The sequence below is a fragment of the Poecilia formosa genome, unplaced genomic scaffold (genome assembly GCF_000485575.1).
Source record: "Poecilia formosa unplaced genomic scaffold, Poecilia_formosa-5.1.2 Scaffold45, whole genome shotgun sequence".
NCBI classification, from domain to species: domain Eukaryota; kingdom Metazoa; phylum Chordata; class Actinopteri; order Cyprinodontiformes; family Poeciliidae; genus Poecilia; species Poecilia formosa.
Genome location: NW_006799984.1, coordinates 47045 through 65578, shown reverse-complemented (window position 1 = coordinate 65578; position 18534 = coordinate 47045). Strand labels below are relative to the sequence as shown.

Genomic DNA, 18534 nt, shown 5'->3' with positions numbered 1-18534 from the left:
TCATAACTGCTTGAAAATAAACAAAAACGTGGAGTGAAAATTGTGGATAACACATGAAGGGTCAGGCCACCACTTTGGGAATGATTCAGATATTAAAAACAGAAAAACAAATCAATAATTGTTGACATCGACTGATATTAAACCCTGATATCGTGACACATTTTTCAGCCGTGTTGTCCCTCCTAACTGCAGCTGTTCGCTTTTCCAGTGAGGAGTCGCCTCTGAAGGTTAGCCTCACCTCCGCTGGCGTCGGTGAGCTCGGTCCGCCGCAGGAAGCCCAGGTATCCGGTCCGGGCCCAAACCGTCTGAGTGTCGCCGAAGCTGAGCCTGGAGCTGAAATGGTCCGACTGCAGAACCTCGTCTCCGTAGACGGTGAAGTAACCGCTGGCGTTGTGGCCGCTATGCACCCAGATCTACAAACACACACAACGATGGCTGGAGGCGGGTTCAGGGAGACCAACAGCCAATCAAAATGCTCCATTTGCTCGGTTTGAAACTATGGCTTTAATTCACTTAAGACAAATTCCTCGTTTTCCTGAGATTTTGAGCCATTTCTACTTAAATATAATGATTATTTCATTAATCATTTAATTATGATTAATCATTTCAGAACAGTGATCCCAAAGTACACCAAAACGTTTACCTGATTGTCTTTAAACAGGCTTATTATGCATAAAAACTTCTCAATGCGGCTGAATTAAAACTATTATTTTGCTGTTTTCCCCTCAGTGAAAAACAAAATCTAAAAATAAATGAAGATAACTCCGACCTCTCCCAGGTGCGACTCCCCCATCGGCCCTTTGGTCTCCGGGTTGGCGATGATGATCCGAACTCCAGGCAGGATCTCCATTTAAATAAACCAATAAACACATCATCGGTTTGTTTCCAATAATAATGGGTTTTTATTTAATAAGAGCGTACCTTCCCAGACTCCATCAGCGGTAAACTGTGTGGCGAACCCCGCTCCACTAACCTGACCCTGGACACCAAAATTAATAACACAAATCATTCATTATTTCTGATTGGGACACATTTATAAGTCTTAACAATATCAAAATGTGACAATTGGAGAATAAAAAATGCCTCAGTAAACAGGAATACATCCTAAAAGTGACGAAACTTTACTGAACGTTCAACTATTTTTATGTTTTAAAATCTTTTTTGAGTCATTTTGTCTGAAAAAGATGATTTTTGCATGTCGCTGCAAACTGCTGGATGGAGACGGTTCTGGGAACAGATTATTTTAATCAGTTTCCAGGAACCTCAGTTTCTAAAATTAAATCCAAACTGCAGGGTGAAAGTACCGGTTCTGACCTCCGAGAGGAAATAAAAGCCGACAGAAGTGGTTCCTCAGATTAAAACCAAACAAGCGGAACCGGGCCTGTTTAAATCAACAGTGATTACATGTAATCACACCCCGACGGGCCAGCAGAGCTTCGCTCACTGCTGAGGGTAAACCAGCAGCAGCAGGTTTTCAGTCTGCTGTAAGATGAAGAACATTTTACTGTTCCTAACTTCAGCTGGATTATCAACTTCTGGACCAAATCCAGACAGATTACAGTTTATTGACCTCTTACTGCAAAAAAACTGGTGCAAATATCTTAGTGCACTAAAAACAAGACAAAACTGACTTAGAAGTAACTTCTCAGTAGGAGCTTGTTTTCAGTCTAATTCCTTTATGTTGATGGAAAAAATTTCTAGTTCCACTTATGAAGTAAAATATTTTGTTAAAAGAAAAAAAAAATCAACTTTTTCTTCAATATTAAGGAATTAATTACTTACAACAAGCTCATATCTTGGTGAACAGTGACTTGCAAGTTTAGTTTTATCTTATCTAATGTTAATTAAGATATTTGCAGTACAAACTAGACAAAAATACTTTGTAAGATTTTGTGTTTTTGCAGAGTTTCCTCAGCTGCTTTAAGCTGAATACAAACCAAATCCGTTTTTTCACGGCATTCTTAATTCCCATCTTTTCACATCCAAACATTCATGTTTGCACCACTTCCTGATGTGGATCTAAATCAGATTCATATCCGATGGTTCTCAAAGTTTGCAGACCAAACGGTCATGTTGTATTTTTTCAGACTTTACGTCATTGATGTGAGACGTGCATCACAATTCTGCACCAGAAGAAGCCAGACGCTGTAAAGCTGGATGAAAGAAGGCTGAGTCAGTGAACGCATCACATCACAATCACACCACTTTTAGTCCCGACTACGAATCTAAACAGGCTGTTTTCATCGTCTGGTTCTGATCTCATCACTCTGAGTAACTTTAAAATCGATCCATATCGGCGGCAGACATTACTACTTCTGTAAACGGAGTGCAGCCGTTCACACAGAAGTTACATTCAATTAGAAATATTAACAAACATGCAGAAAAAATTTGATTTTAGCAGTAAAAGGAATTGAGCCTCAAAACCTGCTGTGAGAACAAAGAGAACAGACGTTTCTGGACATTTCATCTGTTTTTTTCATTCTGAGACACTTTCCAGTCTGTCTGGTGACTCTTGTTGAATTTTTTAAACATCCTGAATTATTGATGATCATTCATTGATGATCCAAAAATAATGCTGAGCAGCAATTCCCTGATAGCTGTTCACGTTTCCTTATGACACAACTACTGCTAGCACAACAAGGTGACTGGATGGTCACAGCTCAGCTTCACCTGAAATCATTTCCTTATAAAAACTTTCAACTGATTTTTTATGCAAAATATCAGTTTTAACAATTAAAATGTTTAAAAACTCAGTGCTATAATGCGAGGATATATTGCTACGTTTCCCTGCAAGGTGGTTTCTCTTAAAAATCTGAAATCATGAAGCTCAGACTGAAACTCTTTTCCTGAACTAATTCAAGTTTTATGTTCATCTGTGGCTCAACTTAAAACCAGCTAGCAAACATTTCACCCTCTCAAAGAAACTTTCAGCTCCCATTAACTCAGGTTTTACTGTCTGACCACGGCTGAGGAGAACATTCCTTGTTTTTCATTTGTTTTCAGCGTTGCAGTCTCTTACTCCCAAACAGTTGGCTGAATCACAGTAATAAACTTTACAACTGAAGCCGTCCTGCAGAATGGCTGCAGGATCCTGCGGGCCGCAGCCCAACTCTTTATGGGAGCAGAATGTAAGAAACGGCGGCGGAGCAGAAAGAAAAGCGGCTCAGAGAGCAAATCAAACACGTATGAGATAAAGGCAGATTTACCCAGAAATAAACACATGGATATAAAAAAACTTGTCATTTATAGCAAATATATTAAATTAAATATGCCTAAACACTCAGCAGCCACTTTATTAGGCATATCGGCTCAAAAAAGTTGAAAAGAACTGGATCCATTAAATAATCTATACATAATATTTAACTTTGAACTAAGTGTGAATAAATCCATATGAACTTTATTGCGACATTTGGTGGTACTATTATGATACCGCCAAAGATTATGATTTAAAAAACTATTTATTCCTTATTTTTTAAGGCAATAAATAGTTTTTTGCTGGGCAGCATTCATGACACCACAAACGGAAATATTTCACGTGAAAATCCATCTGAAACTGTCTTCTTCAGGACACGCTGACTTAAAATATTTTATTTCATTAAAATGCAAGAAGTAGCTGCATTTAATCAGATTTTTTTATTGACTGATATTTATTGATGCTCTTGTGCAACAAAAGTGGAGAAAATAGTTTTAATTGAATATCAATAATTCTACCCGTGATAAGGATTTTTTTTTTCACAATAAAACTACATTTGAACTGTGAAGGTTATGTTTAATGTATATTTTTTTAAAAAGGGCTTAAAAGTCTGTAAAATATTTATGTGAATTTATTAAAGCTCAATATATTTAATATTGTAGAGAAATAATCTATTGAGTCAGAATATTTATTTAAAAATGATTTAAAAATGCATTTAAACTTGAGAAATGTGAGACTATATTGAACAGGTGATCTATTCTTGTTTTTTTATTGATTTAAATTCCTGATAAATGTAATTACTTAAAATGGTTAAATTAAATTTGAGTTGTTTTTGTAAGCAAATTATTGTGTAGGATTGCATGATATCGAATTGATTGAGAAATGTCCAAACTAATCGTTATAAATTAATAACTGTGATAAAACGGGTGATTTACACCCACATTTAGTACAAGAAACTAGAAATAATGAAATAATGAACCAATGTAAAAGGATGAAGAGTTTGTCTAAATGTTGGTCAATAAATCAGGTAAAAAAATTCTCACCTGTCGTGTCGCAGCGCTCGCATATCAACGAACACAGTGGTGGGGTCGGGGCCTGATGTTCCCTGAAAAACAAAACAGTCAAATTAACCTGTAGGAGCAGATAAAACTCACAAAATACTATTAAACAACCACACACCAAAAACCTCTACTACTACTGCTACTTCCTCCCAGTGGATGCATTCAGGTGAGCTTTCTGTCCGCAGGATGAGTGGAAGGTGACGGAGCAAAACAAGCAAAAAAATAAATAAATACGGCACCGAAAAACGTGATTCCACTGAACCGACATGCAAACAAAAAGCCTCAATTAAAGAGGGAAGAAATAGAGGAAAGGTGATAATGTGACTTAAAAGCAAAACAACCAACTTCATTTGTTTTTCAGATTTGGATTAATCAAAGTTTGGAGAGAAAATGGAGGAAAGAATAAAGACCAACAACTGATTTCTTTCTGTGGAGAATCCATCACCAGACATACAACCACGATGCTAATCCCTCATTTCCACTCTGTCAGGCTACATTAGCACCATGTTAGCTTCAAGATTTTACCACAAAATGAGAATTTATTTACATTTTTGGATTTGCCAGTAAATTACACACACAATAGAAGCACAGCAGGGTGTTTTGTTCATAAAACTGGCACCAGAAAAATCTAAATCTTCATCTTTACTTGGGAGCCAACAGTGCTAGCTAGCTAAGTGCTAAGGTTTTATTGGTAAATAAATGCTGCTTTCTGCTGGCTAACAAGAAGAAGCTTCAACATGGTTGTTTTCATCAATCATTTTTTGCAAAAAAAACTGCAGAAAGTGTGAAAAATAAGGAATTTCCTTCAGTTTTATGTTGATTTTTGACCTAAAGTCGGCTGGAATAGGAGGGTGCTGATGAACCCAGTGCTGGCAGGAGGGTTGATGGAGGTTCCCTACCTGGTCGGCCAGCTTTCCCAGCCTGTGAGGCTGCAGCAGCAGAGAGGCGGGGCCGAGGAGGAAACGAAAGAGGAAGCAAAGGAAGTAAAGAAGGAGGGAGGACGGAGACAGAACAAAGAATGAGATATGAAGGTGGGGTTATGCTTCAAAACAAGAGGGAGGAGGAAAGTCAAAATGCAAACTCAAAAGCAACTAAACAAGCAGTTAGATTTTAAAAAGGTGGTTCAGTAGGATGTTAGTCCTTCAAAGTGGAAAAGCTGCATTTTTAATCCGTTTCTCATTTATTCACTTAAATCCTGTTAAGCAGCAGCAGCTGGAGGTAACAGCTAATTCTGTGGTTTCCAGTTTTCCTGAAAGTTCCTATAAAAATGTGTAAAATATTTCTCTTGATGTTTTTACATAGGAACTTTTACATAGGGCTGTAAGCCACAGCTGAGTGCGTCCGGAATGATCAGCTTGAAATGGACGAATGGATGGAGCTGAACATGAGAGAAACATGGCAGAGAAGCTGAATGTGTCTCATATACAAGATCAGTCTGGAAGAGTTTGGAATCTGAATTTAGGATCTTTAAGGTTTGAATAAGTATGAAAAAAATCCTCCATTCTTTCTTTCTTTCTTTCTTTCCTTTTGTCCCTCCTTTATTCCTTACTTTATTTTCTAGCCTGACCATTGCCTTCCTCTGCAATTCAGATCAATTAAAATCTCGCTTTCTCCCATTCACTTGGATTCCTCTGCGTGTTGAATCCATCGCTCTTTTGTAAAATCACACATATACACTGTAAAAACACAAAATTTTACCAGGTATTTTTGGTCAGTTTTCTAGTGCAGACATCTTAGTGCACTCAAAGTGAGACAAAACTAACTTACATGTAATGTTTCAGCAAGAAAAATGAGCTTGTTTAAGTCAATAATTCCTTAATATTGACGAAAGAGTGATATTTTTATTGATCAATTATTTCACTTATTCCCTTTTTTAAAAAAAAAAAAAAAGAAAAACTTCAATGTACATTTGTAATATATTTTTATTTTCTTGCTAAGCACTTCTGCCTGAATAAAATGTCAAAATTTCTTCCGATGGCTGAAATATGAATATATCTCAAATGTTTATTTCTGTCACTGCGATGATCTTTAATGATTTATTGCATGAATAAACTTATTTGCTTTATTTGTAATTGCATTTCTAATTTAAAGGGGACCTATTATGCAAAATTTACCCTTTGTATGTTTTTCGTATTTTCATTTCAGTTTCTAGTCCTTCTAAAATTAACTAAAAAAACACTCGGCTGTTTGTTGGTAATTAGTGTTTAGGTGTCTGGAAAAGGAGTCGTTTCAAAAACCTCTGGAATGTAAAGTCACAAATCACCAGGCACTGCACTGTTACCTAGCAACCACAGCCAAGTCCAGTCCGTTACTTAGCAACCTTAGCTGAGTTCCAGCACATTTGGTCAGCTGGTTTTACCCCTCTATGTACAATGGCTGCTGGAAGAGACAAGTGTTTGTTGTTGACCTACCATCCACAATCCACTTTGCTTTCTTGTTGGTTGTGCAGGAGGCTCCATTAATGCTTCTCAAAGATGTACAGTTGTATAATTGCACATCTGTTTGCAGCCATTTTCACGCAGAGTGTAAATGTTGAGTTGATTTAAAGTGACAAGACGCCTTAAAACAAAGCCCAGAATCTGTGACTGACCTGCAGGCAGATGGCCAGGTTGACCCTGCAGCCGAACGAGGTGCTGACGGCGCGTGGGTGGAGCCCCAGGTCTTTGAAGAGTTTGGAGAAGGACTGGGTCAGGGCGATCCTGGGCCGCTCCTCTGCTACCACCACGCAGGTTCTGACCCGGGACAGGTCGACTCCTCTGGACTGGAGGGCGAGAAGCAGGACGGACGTCAGGACGAGACTCAGAGGCTTGTGGGACTGAAGGGCTGAGGCTGACGTTACCTTGAGGGAGTCGGTCTGCAGGCCCAGGCCTTTGGTGCACAGCTCCATGACGCTGTAGGAGCAGAACGTGTCCCGGACTTTGTACTGACTGACGGCCGACAACCAGAGAGCCGGATTCACCTCCAGCTCGGACGGAGGGATGAGGATGGACTGGTGACCTGAGTACACGCTGAGGAGGCCGAGGAAATATCAGTACCGGAAATAAAGCTGCAAAAACTAAGATGGAGACCAAATTTAATAAAACATTTGTGAGCAACAGTCACTGTTTAAGGCCTGGTTCTAAGGACTATGAAGCTCTTTAATCCACAATACAAAAAATACTTGATAGAATGGTGGGAATCCCGCCTGGCTCAATGATCGGCTCCCTTTTCTTTGCAGAGGTTCTGTAAGACTGCACTGCAAAAATCTTACCAAGTATTTTTGGTCTGGTTTCTTAGTTCACTTGAAATAAGACAAAACTCACAGCAAGATGTTTGTTTTGAGTCAATTATTTCTTAATATTGGTGAAAAAGTACATTCAACTTTTAAAAATCACCACATCCAGTATTTACTGAGTCTGGCCTTGTAAAATTTGGTAGTCGACTCCCCCTGGTGGCCTGGAGGACTTCTGTTTTGTGGAGTGAATTTCCAGTATTTTGTACATTTATTTTTTTACTTTTGTTGTTGTTTTTATTATATGTGGGTAATTTTCCTTTTGTGCCTATTTTCTGTGGTTGCAAAATGCAACATTGGTTTGGTTTTTTGTAGATTTTTGCTTCTAATTTCTGTGGTTGCAGCATTTTACTTTTGCAACGTTCTTCTGTTACATTTGTCTATTTGTGTTGGTTTTGTGGTTTTCATGTGTTCACAGCATATTTAGACATTTGATGTATTTTTGGTTTATTTCAATACAAATATATTGATCTAATTGCCCAATTTAGATCGAGATATTTGTATTGACTTCACTTTTTGCTGAGTTTTGTTTAAAATAAATTAGAAAAAGATGTTTAGAACTTGGTCAGATCTGTTTAAACGTTTTCTTGCATTCACCCTTTTTCGTTCGTAAGTGTCTGACCTGCAAAGGCACCAGAGGACGAAGCCCAGGCCGCAGTACGGGTCGAGGCAGATGGCGACCTCCCTGGACGGGTAGAGCTCACACTGCAGCTTGATGGAGCGGCAGAAGGCACTGGTGGCGGTGTGGGACATCTGAATCGCAGAAAATACAAAGTTTACAAATATTAAATTAATAAGTCTCCTGAATATTTCTGTCTCTTTTGGTTAAACTTAAAGCAGGGGTGTCCAAACTTTTTGCCACATGGGCCAAAATTGTAAAATCAAAAGTCAACAACTTGCTGCTGATTTGTGTGCAACAAAGTAAAAGTCTCTGGATAAACTTGGTTTTGACTTTTGTTAAAAGTTGGCTATAAAAACATGAATACTTTGTGTTTTCCTTTACATTTTATGTTGGTAACAATTTTTACTCTGATTACAAACTAAAACTCTCCATCTGCATCTATGGGGCAAATTTGTATCATTTTTGAATTGTAGTTGAGGGCCATAAAAAAAATCTGTTCTAGGGCCAGAAATGGCCCCCACACCACATTTTGGACACCTGTGACTTTAAGGAGTATGCAGAGTATTGATTAGCATAACCAAACTTTGGCTGCAGCAGCATCCTCGTGTTTCTTCCTCTGTGGTTTTTGTTGCCAGTTTTAACATTGCAGCGCTAATTGATCTGCTCGTTAAGCGGATCAGTCAACTTAAGCTCGTTAAGCGCCGTGATTAATCACAATCAACAGGCGATTTAGCCGCACAGAGGAAACACGCCGGCGTTAGTTCCTGCTGTCCTGGATTCCCTCGCTAATGATGCTTTGTGTTTCTTTTCTGTTGTGATGATGAGAACGCCATCAGAACTAATTAGATAAAATAAAATAAAAATTGTTGGAAGATTTAAGGTGAAATTTGGATGTTGTTAGAATTCACTCAGGATAAACATGTCTCTCTCCCTTAAGCATTTTCAATAAAATATTAAGTATTCTTTGTAAAAAAATATTCAAAATGTATTTTATTGTAGTTTTTGTTAGAGTTCTTGTAAATTAATCGGTTCTCCTAATATTACAACTTTATTCTTGTACTATTATGACTTCATTCTTGTAAAAACAGTCAAACAGCTTAGAATGGCCTTTATGTTTTGTTGCAGAGTTGACCTGAATAGAAGCTGTGAAACCTGCCAGCCAAACAAGATGGCCGCCACCACTTAACTATAGAAACTCAAGGAGTTTAGTGAAAAAAACAGATTCACCCAAAATTACATCTTCAAAACCAAAATGTCAGTTAATTGATAAGATCTATTTATCTCCAGCCGAAGTTTTAAAACTCAGGTTTGAATAAATAACTGAACCCTCTGATTGCAGTGTGTGTGTGTGTGTGTGTGTGTGTGTGTGTGTGTGTGTGTGCATGCTCACTTTGACTCCAGCTAGCATGCCGGTGGTGGAGACGCTGAAGTCCAGGTAGGCCAGCGTGTCGGGGTTGGACGGTTTGTACAGCAGGGGGGGCTTCTTCTTTGGCAAATCATCTGGAAGGAAAAACTCAACCGTGAAACGGATCTGTCGGCGTTTCTGGTTTTTAACTTTGGAGACAGAATGGAGCAGAGAATTAAAACAGTTTTTGTTTTGGGAGAGTATTGGTAAAAAGGTTTGTTTCTGTATATTTTTGCTTCTTAGCAGTCAGACTTTCTTTCAGTTTGGCAGCTTTTTCAGACGAGTTTCTGATCATTTTCAGACTAACCTTTGACCCAGGAAGCATTAGCCTCAGACTTTAGCTACATTCACACAGTCTTGATGCTCAGTTCTGATTTTTATTTGCTGAAATCTGATTCTCTGTTTTTATTTTTCCACAGTACTAAATAAATGTGAATCCAGACCCAGCTATGGAGGAATTAAGTTTTGGGTCCAATGGCTTAGGCTTTTAATTTTACATAAATACATTTATATAACCTTTCAAATAAATTAATCAGTTCTCTGCCCTACATTCCTAATTAAAAGTCATTTTGTCGTTTAGTTTCTCGGCGGGCGGCGTACCTGTGTCTATGACGGGCGGCCATGTTCGGAGGTCCACGGCCGCCAGCGCCTCTTTGGACCTCAGCAGCTTGCAGATGAGCTGCGTGGTCATCACACACACCGAGCGGCTCACCTGAACGCAGAAACACAGACAAAAGCGCCGTCAGTCAGAGCGAGCTGCGCCGGCGGCAGTCAGAGCAGCTGCTAGCAGGTCAAACCAGAGTTTTACCTCCACGATCATCTTGACCGTGGGCAGCGTGGTGGCGATGTTCTGCGGGTGAGGAGGCCGCACCGTGATCGGGACGCAGCCGGCGTAAAGGCACCCGTAAAACGCAGCGATCAGGTCGATACCTGCAGGAAGGGCAGAAGAAGAAGTTATTTAACTTGTTTTGTTATAAGTGAAATAATCTGCCAGTGGAAAACTATTTTTTGTCCAGTTTTAAGGAATTGCAAGCTCCCAGTTTTTGCTGAAAATTTACTTGTAAGTTATTTTTGTTATATTTCCAGTGTAATAAGATATTTATACTAAAACTAGACCAAAATAATTGGTAAAATTGTGTGTTTTTGCAGTGTGTGGCTTTGTCTAATTGTTTGAAAGGTTTTGTTTTAATGATTAAGGTTATTCGCCACTAAATGTTACTCTGGACTTTGACTAGGCCACTGAAAAACCTTGATTTTGGTTTCCTTGAAGCATGAAGAGCTGAATTTTCTGTTGAATTTTGGATTATTGCAGAATATCTAATGTTTTATTTATTAATCTCAGTTTTTAATCTTACAGGAACCTTTTCTCATATCTGATTGATGCACAAAACGGAGAAACGTGCTGAACTCACCTGGAGGGTAAACGAGTGCGACATGGTCTCCGTCCTGCAGGTGGCCCCGTTCTGACAGAACGGCGGCGATCTTCTCTGCTCTCTTGTGCAGCTGAACACAAGTCAGAGAGCTGGCTATCGCCCCCTGAAGGTCATAGAGAGAAGTGATCCATGTGTTCAATAAAAATATTTACTGCTGCAGAAACTGAAACGTAACAACAAATCAGTGTGGAGTCATTTAACGTCCAAATAAAAATATTGTCTTGTTTCACTTCTCTTGTTATTTTCAGATGTCGCCCTCCATTTAAATGCATGTATGAGCATCTGAACAGATTCATATCTTTATGTGTATTTTTTACCCTGGAGTTGAGCAGAGTGTACAGGACGTGGTCCGGAGTTGTTTGCGCTCTCCACTGCAACACCTCAGACAGGAAGAGGAACTAAAAACAAAAAATAATCCACGTCAGTGATTAATTTACCGTCTCTATGCTAAATAACCTGCAAACCAGAAATCAATTTCTGAATTCGATTGATTTCATTGGGTTTCAGATCAAACTAACCTTCATAAACAAACAAAAGAAGAAGAAAAAGTCATCACCCCTTGAAATGCCATCAGGTTTTTGTGATAACTGGCTGTTTTAAGTCACTGTGGAGGGATTGTGATCAAATCTTTGCAGAACCTTTTTAAGTCTCACATTAACATCTCTAAGGTTGTTTTTCCCCTGATGACTCAATATATGGGGCACCAAAACTGCAACATTTGTTCCATCTCCAGCTGCTGCTGTTCTCTCTCTCTCTCTCTGCTCTGAGTCAAACCAAATCAACCTGTTCCCCTCCTCACCTGTGGGGGCGCTGCACCAAGAACCACTGAAGGAAACAACATGAAAATCTCTGAAGAACAAACTGAGCACAGCTTCCTTCTTCGTAAAAAATAAACAGAAGTGGAGTGGCGTCAGATTTCAGCAGTTGGACGATTTCTCTTTTGTCTTAAAAAAAAAACACGAGTCATTTTTCATGCTAGCGCTAGGCTATCGCATTTACCCAGAATGCCCTGCGCTGTAGTCTGCTTCCTGCTTTTGAAGCGGTCTCTGGTCCGCTTGGTGTTCATATTTTGCTTCAAACTGAAGCAGAGTTCACTTCAACCAAACTTTCTAGGTAAACGGACTGGAGTTGGATTCTAACAGACTAAACAAGGCCAGACTTTAACTAGGTCACTGCAAACCCTTTATTTTGTTTTTTAGATACATTTAGAACCAGCGTTCAGATTATTGACCTGCTGGAAAGTTTCTTCTACTACTGCAGGTAAGATCATAGATGCTTTCAGGTTTTATTTTGCAGTCGTGTGGTTACTAATTTCATCACCTGCTCCACTGCTTCTTCACTTGCTCAGGTTTGTTTGATGATCTCAAACTGATAATTGTGAGGAAAAAAAGCAAAAGTGAAGGAGGGGAATGCTTGTTCATAACTCCGTATGTTGATTTCGATAAGGACTGAATAAAAAAGCAGACGTTTTCCTTCAGGTGGATAATCAGCCAGGAACCTGCTGAGCTCCTCCTGCATGCTGACAGGAAACGGACCAGCAGGTGGCGGGAACTTTTCTCTCATCAATAAATCTCATAAATTCCACAAATGCTGACATTTACAATAAATATCACCACTGTGAGTCTTTATCAAGCAACAAATTCACTTTTTCCAGCTGGACGTTTTTAAGAAGACTTCAACAGAATACCATCGAGGTTTCAGAGGAAAATCACAGTTTGGAAATTAAGAGGAAGGAGAAATATGAAACAGGGTGGTGTGAGGAGGAGGAAGAGAAAAGGAAGAGGAAGCTTCTGTCTCATGAATCTTTCAGGATTTCTGCCGGTTCCAGTAGAGAAAGTCCATTTTAAATTACTGTTTGGGGTTTTTCCTCCAGTCAGTCACAGATGAGCCTGGACCCAGATCAGACACTCAGAACTGAACCCGTCTGCAGAGATTTGGGTCTCTGCACTGCAAAAACACAAAATCCTACCAAGTAGTTTCTAATGCAACAAACTTGCAAAACTAAAATGGAAAACTTTGTAAGACCATTATGAAAGGAATTTATTTATCTCTGCAGAAATGTACAAACTTGGTACATAAATTGCATTTACTCATGATAAACCGAAAAAGCTAGCTAGCTAGCAAGGAGAGGTATGTTAGCAGCTAGTTAGCAGTAGCATCAGCTCTTGATGCAACGGAGATGTCTGTCAGTAACAATGGTTCTGGTTCAACCCAAACCAGAAAATCAGAACCGGCTCCTGCAAAAGCACAAAATCCAACTAAGCATTTTTATCTCAGTACACTAACTTACACAGGGTTTCTACAAGATTCACCAACTCAAATTTAAGACTTTTTAAGACCATGATGAGTGGAATTTACGGCCTGTATCTCTCCAGAAATGCACAAACTTCGTTCAGCCACCTGTTGAAAAATTTTCGCTTACAATGATAGAAGTAAAACTGATAGTAACTCAACCGTAATGAGTCACAGAACGCAAAAATGTCTGAGTGCGACTAAACTTTTGCTTGACAAAAAGTCTAAGAAAAGAAAAATAGAATATACAAGATTAAATTATCCTTTCAAGGCAAAACTTAAGAACTGGCCAGCTTTTTAAAATTAATTTAAGACTTTTTAAGGTCTTAAATTTAGATTTTTAGATACAAAATTCAAGACTTTTTAAGGATTCTCAGACACTTTAAGTTAACTTTTCAGAAAGATACAAGAGTTTGTTTTAAGTCAATAATTCTTGAATATTGATCAAATCTTCTGGTTGTACTGGCGGATTCAGCCGACAGAAAGCCCAGATGGCTGAGGCTTTGCTGCTCTGAGCATCTGAAACGATGCGATAAATCCTCCTGCTCCCCGCATGTTTAATACAAGCCGTCAGCAGACTGGTCAGACTTTATTGCGCTTGTTAATCAGAGCCAGTGTGCAGCGCCGCAGCCTGTTGAATGCATCACTCCAGCAGGTTTCCTGTTTCCAGCTCTGGCTTCTGGAATAATGAAGATTTAAACCTGAATTTGCTCCGCATATGAAAACATTGCTCAGCTTCTTGTCGACTCTGAATTAAAATAAAACGATTTAACGAAAACCAAAAGTTTCCTGCTGCCTGATTTAACGTCCACTGCTCAGAAAAAACTGTTACTCTACAAACCCAACAGATTTCTAACGTCATTAACTTCATGTCAGCAATAACTCGATGACACACAGCACTCGTTAATATTCACCTTTACAGCTAAAATCCAGGGAGAGAAAAATAAAAACATTTAAAATAACATGAAAGTAACAGAGTTTTGATGAATCCCATCTGGATTACTGCAGCGAAACCTGAGAGAAAAGAAAAGATTCGACAAGGAAAGATGGACGGACAGATGGAGGTCATGTTCCTAGAATAATAAACAGAATAAAACTTTAATTAACATTTACTTTTCTACAATTCTCCCTCAAGAAGGAGAATTTGTTTTTTTGAAGTACTTCTACCACAATGTATAAAAAATTTAATCATAAAAACATTAAAATAAATAACTGTCTCATAAAATATGTTTTTTGACTAAAGAGAAGAATAAAGGACTAAAAATGAAAATATTGTGGATCCACTCATCAAAGAATTGCAAAAGCCCATTTTAAAAATGTGTTTGTGTTGAATTAAGTTAAAAAATAAACAGTCTGAATCGACGTTCATCCACACTGAGGGCCTGGTTTCCACTGGGATGGACGATGAAGAGCATGGAGCAGGTGATGAGGAGCAGCAGGATGTAAAACTCCGACATCTCTGCTCGGCTTCAGGTGAAATGAAGAAATTCATGTGTTTTAATGAAAACACTGGGTTAAACTTGCTAGGGTTCCTAGGCCTGTTACCTAGCAACCTCAGAGAAGCCCAGCCTGTTACCTAGCAACCCCAGAGAAGCCCAGCCCGTTACCTAGCAACCCAAGTTGAGTTCCTTCAACTTTGGCCACCTGGTTTTACCGCTTTATGCGTTCTACAATGGCTGCTGGAAAAGAGAAGTGTTATGTTGCTGACTTACCATTCATTTATTATTAAATGGAAATGCCACAAATGCAAAGTGTTTTCTTGTTTTTGTTTTTTTAAATAAGCAGAATATCAACAATGTTTTCTGCATATTTCTAATGGAAACGTAGCTACTGACAGATTTCCCAATCAACATTGAGCTGATGCATCAAATCTGATTTTTTCCCTCCTGGAACATAAGTTAGTCATGTTTTTAGGTTCAGGTTTGTTTTGTACTTGAATCTTTTACGTAACTTTTCTAGTCCAGAAAACAAAACTGTAACATTTTCATAAACATTTTAGTGTTTATCACTAATAAATTTAAAGTGTAGCTTTAAATCACAACTAAAGTTAAATTTCAGTTTCATATTAAGGCTCCATACTTTTCCATGTCAGGATTTCCAGAGCTCAATTTTTAAAGATTAAACAGAAATTTCCTGGTGTATATCCAGTAGATATATAAACAGAGTTCAGGGATTAAATATGCAAACTTGAAAATCCACATATTTTCCCTCTGCTACATTCTTTTTTCCAGATATTTGCAGGTTACATGGATCTCTGTTGTCACTGAAGTGGCATCAGTCTAATCATAGCAGAGCAGTATCCAGCCTGCATTCCTGGCAGGAATAATCTCCCATACATCGGCTTTCTGGGGAAACGCGGAGGCGAAGCGGCATGTCGGCAGCTGTGACGGGTCTAGTTTGTATTTTGGGATCTGTCTCTTCTCATTAGGCTCGACTGAATGTGTTCTGCTGCGGGGAATCTGAAACCTGTAACTGATGACATTTTCAACACGAGGGAGGGAAGAAAGTCGCTTCTGTCAGCGACAACCTCCTGTGATCCATCACTTCCTGCCTGACATCATTTCCACTCCTGCTCTTTTCAAACTTTGTTTCTCCAGACTGTTTTCTCCAGCTTTGACTTTTCCGTTTAGGATTCTCATTTCACTGACCTGACATGATGACGAATGTGTGAAAATGAGGCGCAATGAGGATGAGCGTAAAGCGTAATGTGTGTGTGATGAAAACCAGCAGAGCCCCCTCTCACACACACCTTCCTTGCCTGGTCATTGTCTTCGATCTGACCCAGATCCCGGCCGCTGGCCTGAGCGATCCGCTTCCCCGACACCAGATTCCCGACCATCACGGACGCAGGACCGATCTCTGGAGAGAGAGGAGAGGAGAGGCTCCAACTGATCAGGTATAATAACCTGAGTTCTTAGAAAGTAACCTGAGAAGTTCTAGAAAGTAACCAGAGAGTTCCTACTTTCTAGGAAATCTTAGCTTATTTTCTAGAAACTGTCAGGTTACTTTCTAAAAATATTTTGGTTACTTTCTGTGAACTCTCAGGTTATTTTGGGAGGGATTTAAAGTGTTTTGTAAAAATTGAGCTTTCTAAACTTTCTAGAACTTAGAAGTACAATCAATATTTCAAGATTTTAGGTCAAGATCTTCTCAACATGTGTTCTTTAATTGCATGTTTTTAACTTTATTTTTTTAAGTTTAATGCCAAATCAAAATCGCCTCCATTTATACTCTTAACAGAGAAAATAAAGACTTCCATTTTAAATCCAATTACACTCAGACCAAATCAATCCAGTTTTAATAATTAAAGTAGTTAATTAGTTTTTCCCTCGGTGAACTTTACAGTCTCCAGAATCTGTGTAGCTTTTCCTCCTGTCTGTCTGTCTCACCTGGCTGTTTCTGCCGCGGTTTGGGCAGGTTGGTGACGCAGGTGTGCGGACACATCAGCACGTTGCAGGGGTGCAGCGCCCCCTCCAGGAAGAGCTGCTTGGCCTCAGACAGGTGGATGCCGCCCAGGGGCGTCTTGGGCAGCGTGTTGGAGGGAACCAGGGCCAGGCAGTACACCCCCACCTGGTGGATGCTGTCTATCGCCTGGAAGGTCAGAGTCGGTTATTTAACATGATGAATAATTACTAAAGCTGATTACAGCACAACTGAAGACCTGAGTGAAATCTGACGAAATTGGTGTAAAAAGTTTGTGCAGCAAAAATCTTTGTTTGTGCCGCTATTATTTTAAACACATTAATAAATGTTTCCAGAGGTCAGGAAAGGTCAACCAGCCCCCAAACCCCTTCTAGCCTTGTTTGGTGGTAAAAACATACAGAAAAAAATCAGAGAACAGAATGGAAGAAAAGAAGAGAGAACGGAAAAAGGAAGGAAGAAGGGAAAAAGGCTCAAAAGGAAAAAACAAGGAAAGAAAAATAAAAAGGAAGGAAGGAAAGAAAGAGGCAAGTAAGGAAAAAAGAAAGGAACAACAAAGGAAGAAAGGATAAAAAGAAAAAAAAAACAAGGAAGGAAGGAAAAATAAAAAAGAAGGAATGATGAAACAGAAAAAAGGCAAGAAGGAAGAATAAAAAGGAAGCAGGGAAGGAAGTGAATGAATGAATGAATGAATGAATGAATGAATGAATGAATGAATGAATGAATGAATGGACCTGCAGCACTCTGCTCATCCACTGGAAACTGTCTTCCTCTGTAGAATCCGGTCGCTGCTCAGCTACGACCACGATCCTCTCATCATGGAGCACGGTGATGGAAAACACCGCTATCCTGCCGTTCACACACACACACACACACACACACACCGGGTCAGCGCCGCTCCTCATCGGTTTCTGGACCTCGGCAGGTTCGTGGATTTCCTCCCACCTGCCTCTGTAGACAAACTTCATGGGCTCCACCGCCAGCGCTGTGGCAACAATGTCGTCGGCGTTGTGGCGCCGTCCTCCGACCACCATCAGGCCGTCCATCTTCCCGGCGACGAAGATGAGGCCGGCAGGTCCGATGAAGCCCAGCAGGCCGGTTCTGGTGAACGGGAACTCGCTGATGGGCGTCCCGTTGTTGGACACGGGGAAGACCTGACGGGTCCGTTTGAACAGACATCAGGACACGAAGACACAGAGACGAGGAGTCAAACCGTTCCACGTTTACCTCGAAGGTGTTCTTCGTCATCCCGGCGAGACCATAATAGGAGGTTCCCGTGGCGACGGTGCAAACACACATCTCTCCGATCTCGTCGGTTTTGCAGAGCTGAGGAACGCCTTCGACTTTCACAACGCACATCAAAGCTGCAGACAAAATAAATAAATCAGGTCGAAAACAAACCAGGCAGGATATGAAAAAAAGACAAACATTTTCCTCCTATAGTAAAAGGAGCTTTGTTTTGTTTGTTCCTCAATCACTCCAATAACACTTTTATACATTGATTGTCCTATTGGAGATAATTGGATAATTAGATCATTTGAAATCCCAGTTGTCTTAATTGTTCTTTGAGGATGTTTTAGTCCAGTAGACTTGGTTTGTTTGGGGACCAAAAGTGGAATATTTGTTACATTTCCAGCTGCTGCTGTTGGTTCTCACACTGCACTGAGTCAAACCTGTTCCCCTCCTGGCCTGTGGGGGCGCTGCACTGCACTGAGTCAAACCTGTTCCCCTCCTGGCCTGTGGGGGCGCTGCACTGCACTGAGTTAAACCTGTTCCCCTCCTGGCCTGTGGGGGCGCGGCACGGCACGGAGTTAAACCTGTTCCCCTCCTGGCCTGT

General features: G+C 39.9%; 1 protein-coding gene across 8 annotated transcripts in view; it reads right to left on the bottom strand.

Moving 5' to 3' along the window:
* The window catches only part of LOC103137946 (disco-interacting protein 2 homolog C), an 82205-nt gene that overhangs the window by 19882 nt on the left and 43789 nt on the right, over positions 1–18534 (bottom strand). For 3 of the 8 annotated variants that reach the window (XR_001662090.1, XM_016671483.1, XM_016671487.1), the window contains 18 exons: positions 17925–18061; positions 17643–17851; positions 17432–17546; positions 16667–16868; positions 16027–16136; positions 11303–11383; positions 10965–11088; positions 10361–10482; positions 10153–10264; positions 9538–9647; positions 8148–8278; positions 7094–7262; positions 6845–7015; positions 5154–5183; positions 4237–4298; positions 922–979; positions 770–844; positions 239–413 (listed from right to left, as the gene is read on the bottom strand). Coding sequence is in view for 7 of the 8 variants with exons in the window: in XM_016671483.1 (XP_016526969.1) it covers positions 239–413; positions 770–844; positions 922–979; positions 4237–4298; positions 5154–5183; positions 6845–7015; positions 7094–7262; positions 8148–8278; positions 9538–9647; positions 10153–10264; positions 10361–10482; positions 10965–11088; positions 11303–11383; positions 16027–16136; positions 16667–16868; positions 17432–17546; positions 17643–17851; positions 17925–18061 (2193 nt within the window). In the remaining variant the exon portion in view is untranslated. The remainder of the gene's footprint in view (positions 1–238; positions 414–769; positions 845–921; positions 980–4236; positions 4299–5153; positions 5184–6844; positions 7016–7093; positions 7263–8147; positions 8279–9537; positions 9648–10152; positions 10265–10360; positions 10483–10964; positions 11089–11302; positions 11384–16026; positions 16137–16666; positions 16869–17431; positions 17547–17642; positions 17852–17924; positions 18062–18534) is intronic. The other 5 variants (XM_016671484.1, XM_007551961.2, XM_016671488.1 and 2 more) reach the window with 3 other exon arrangements.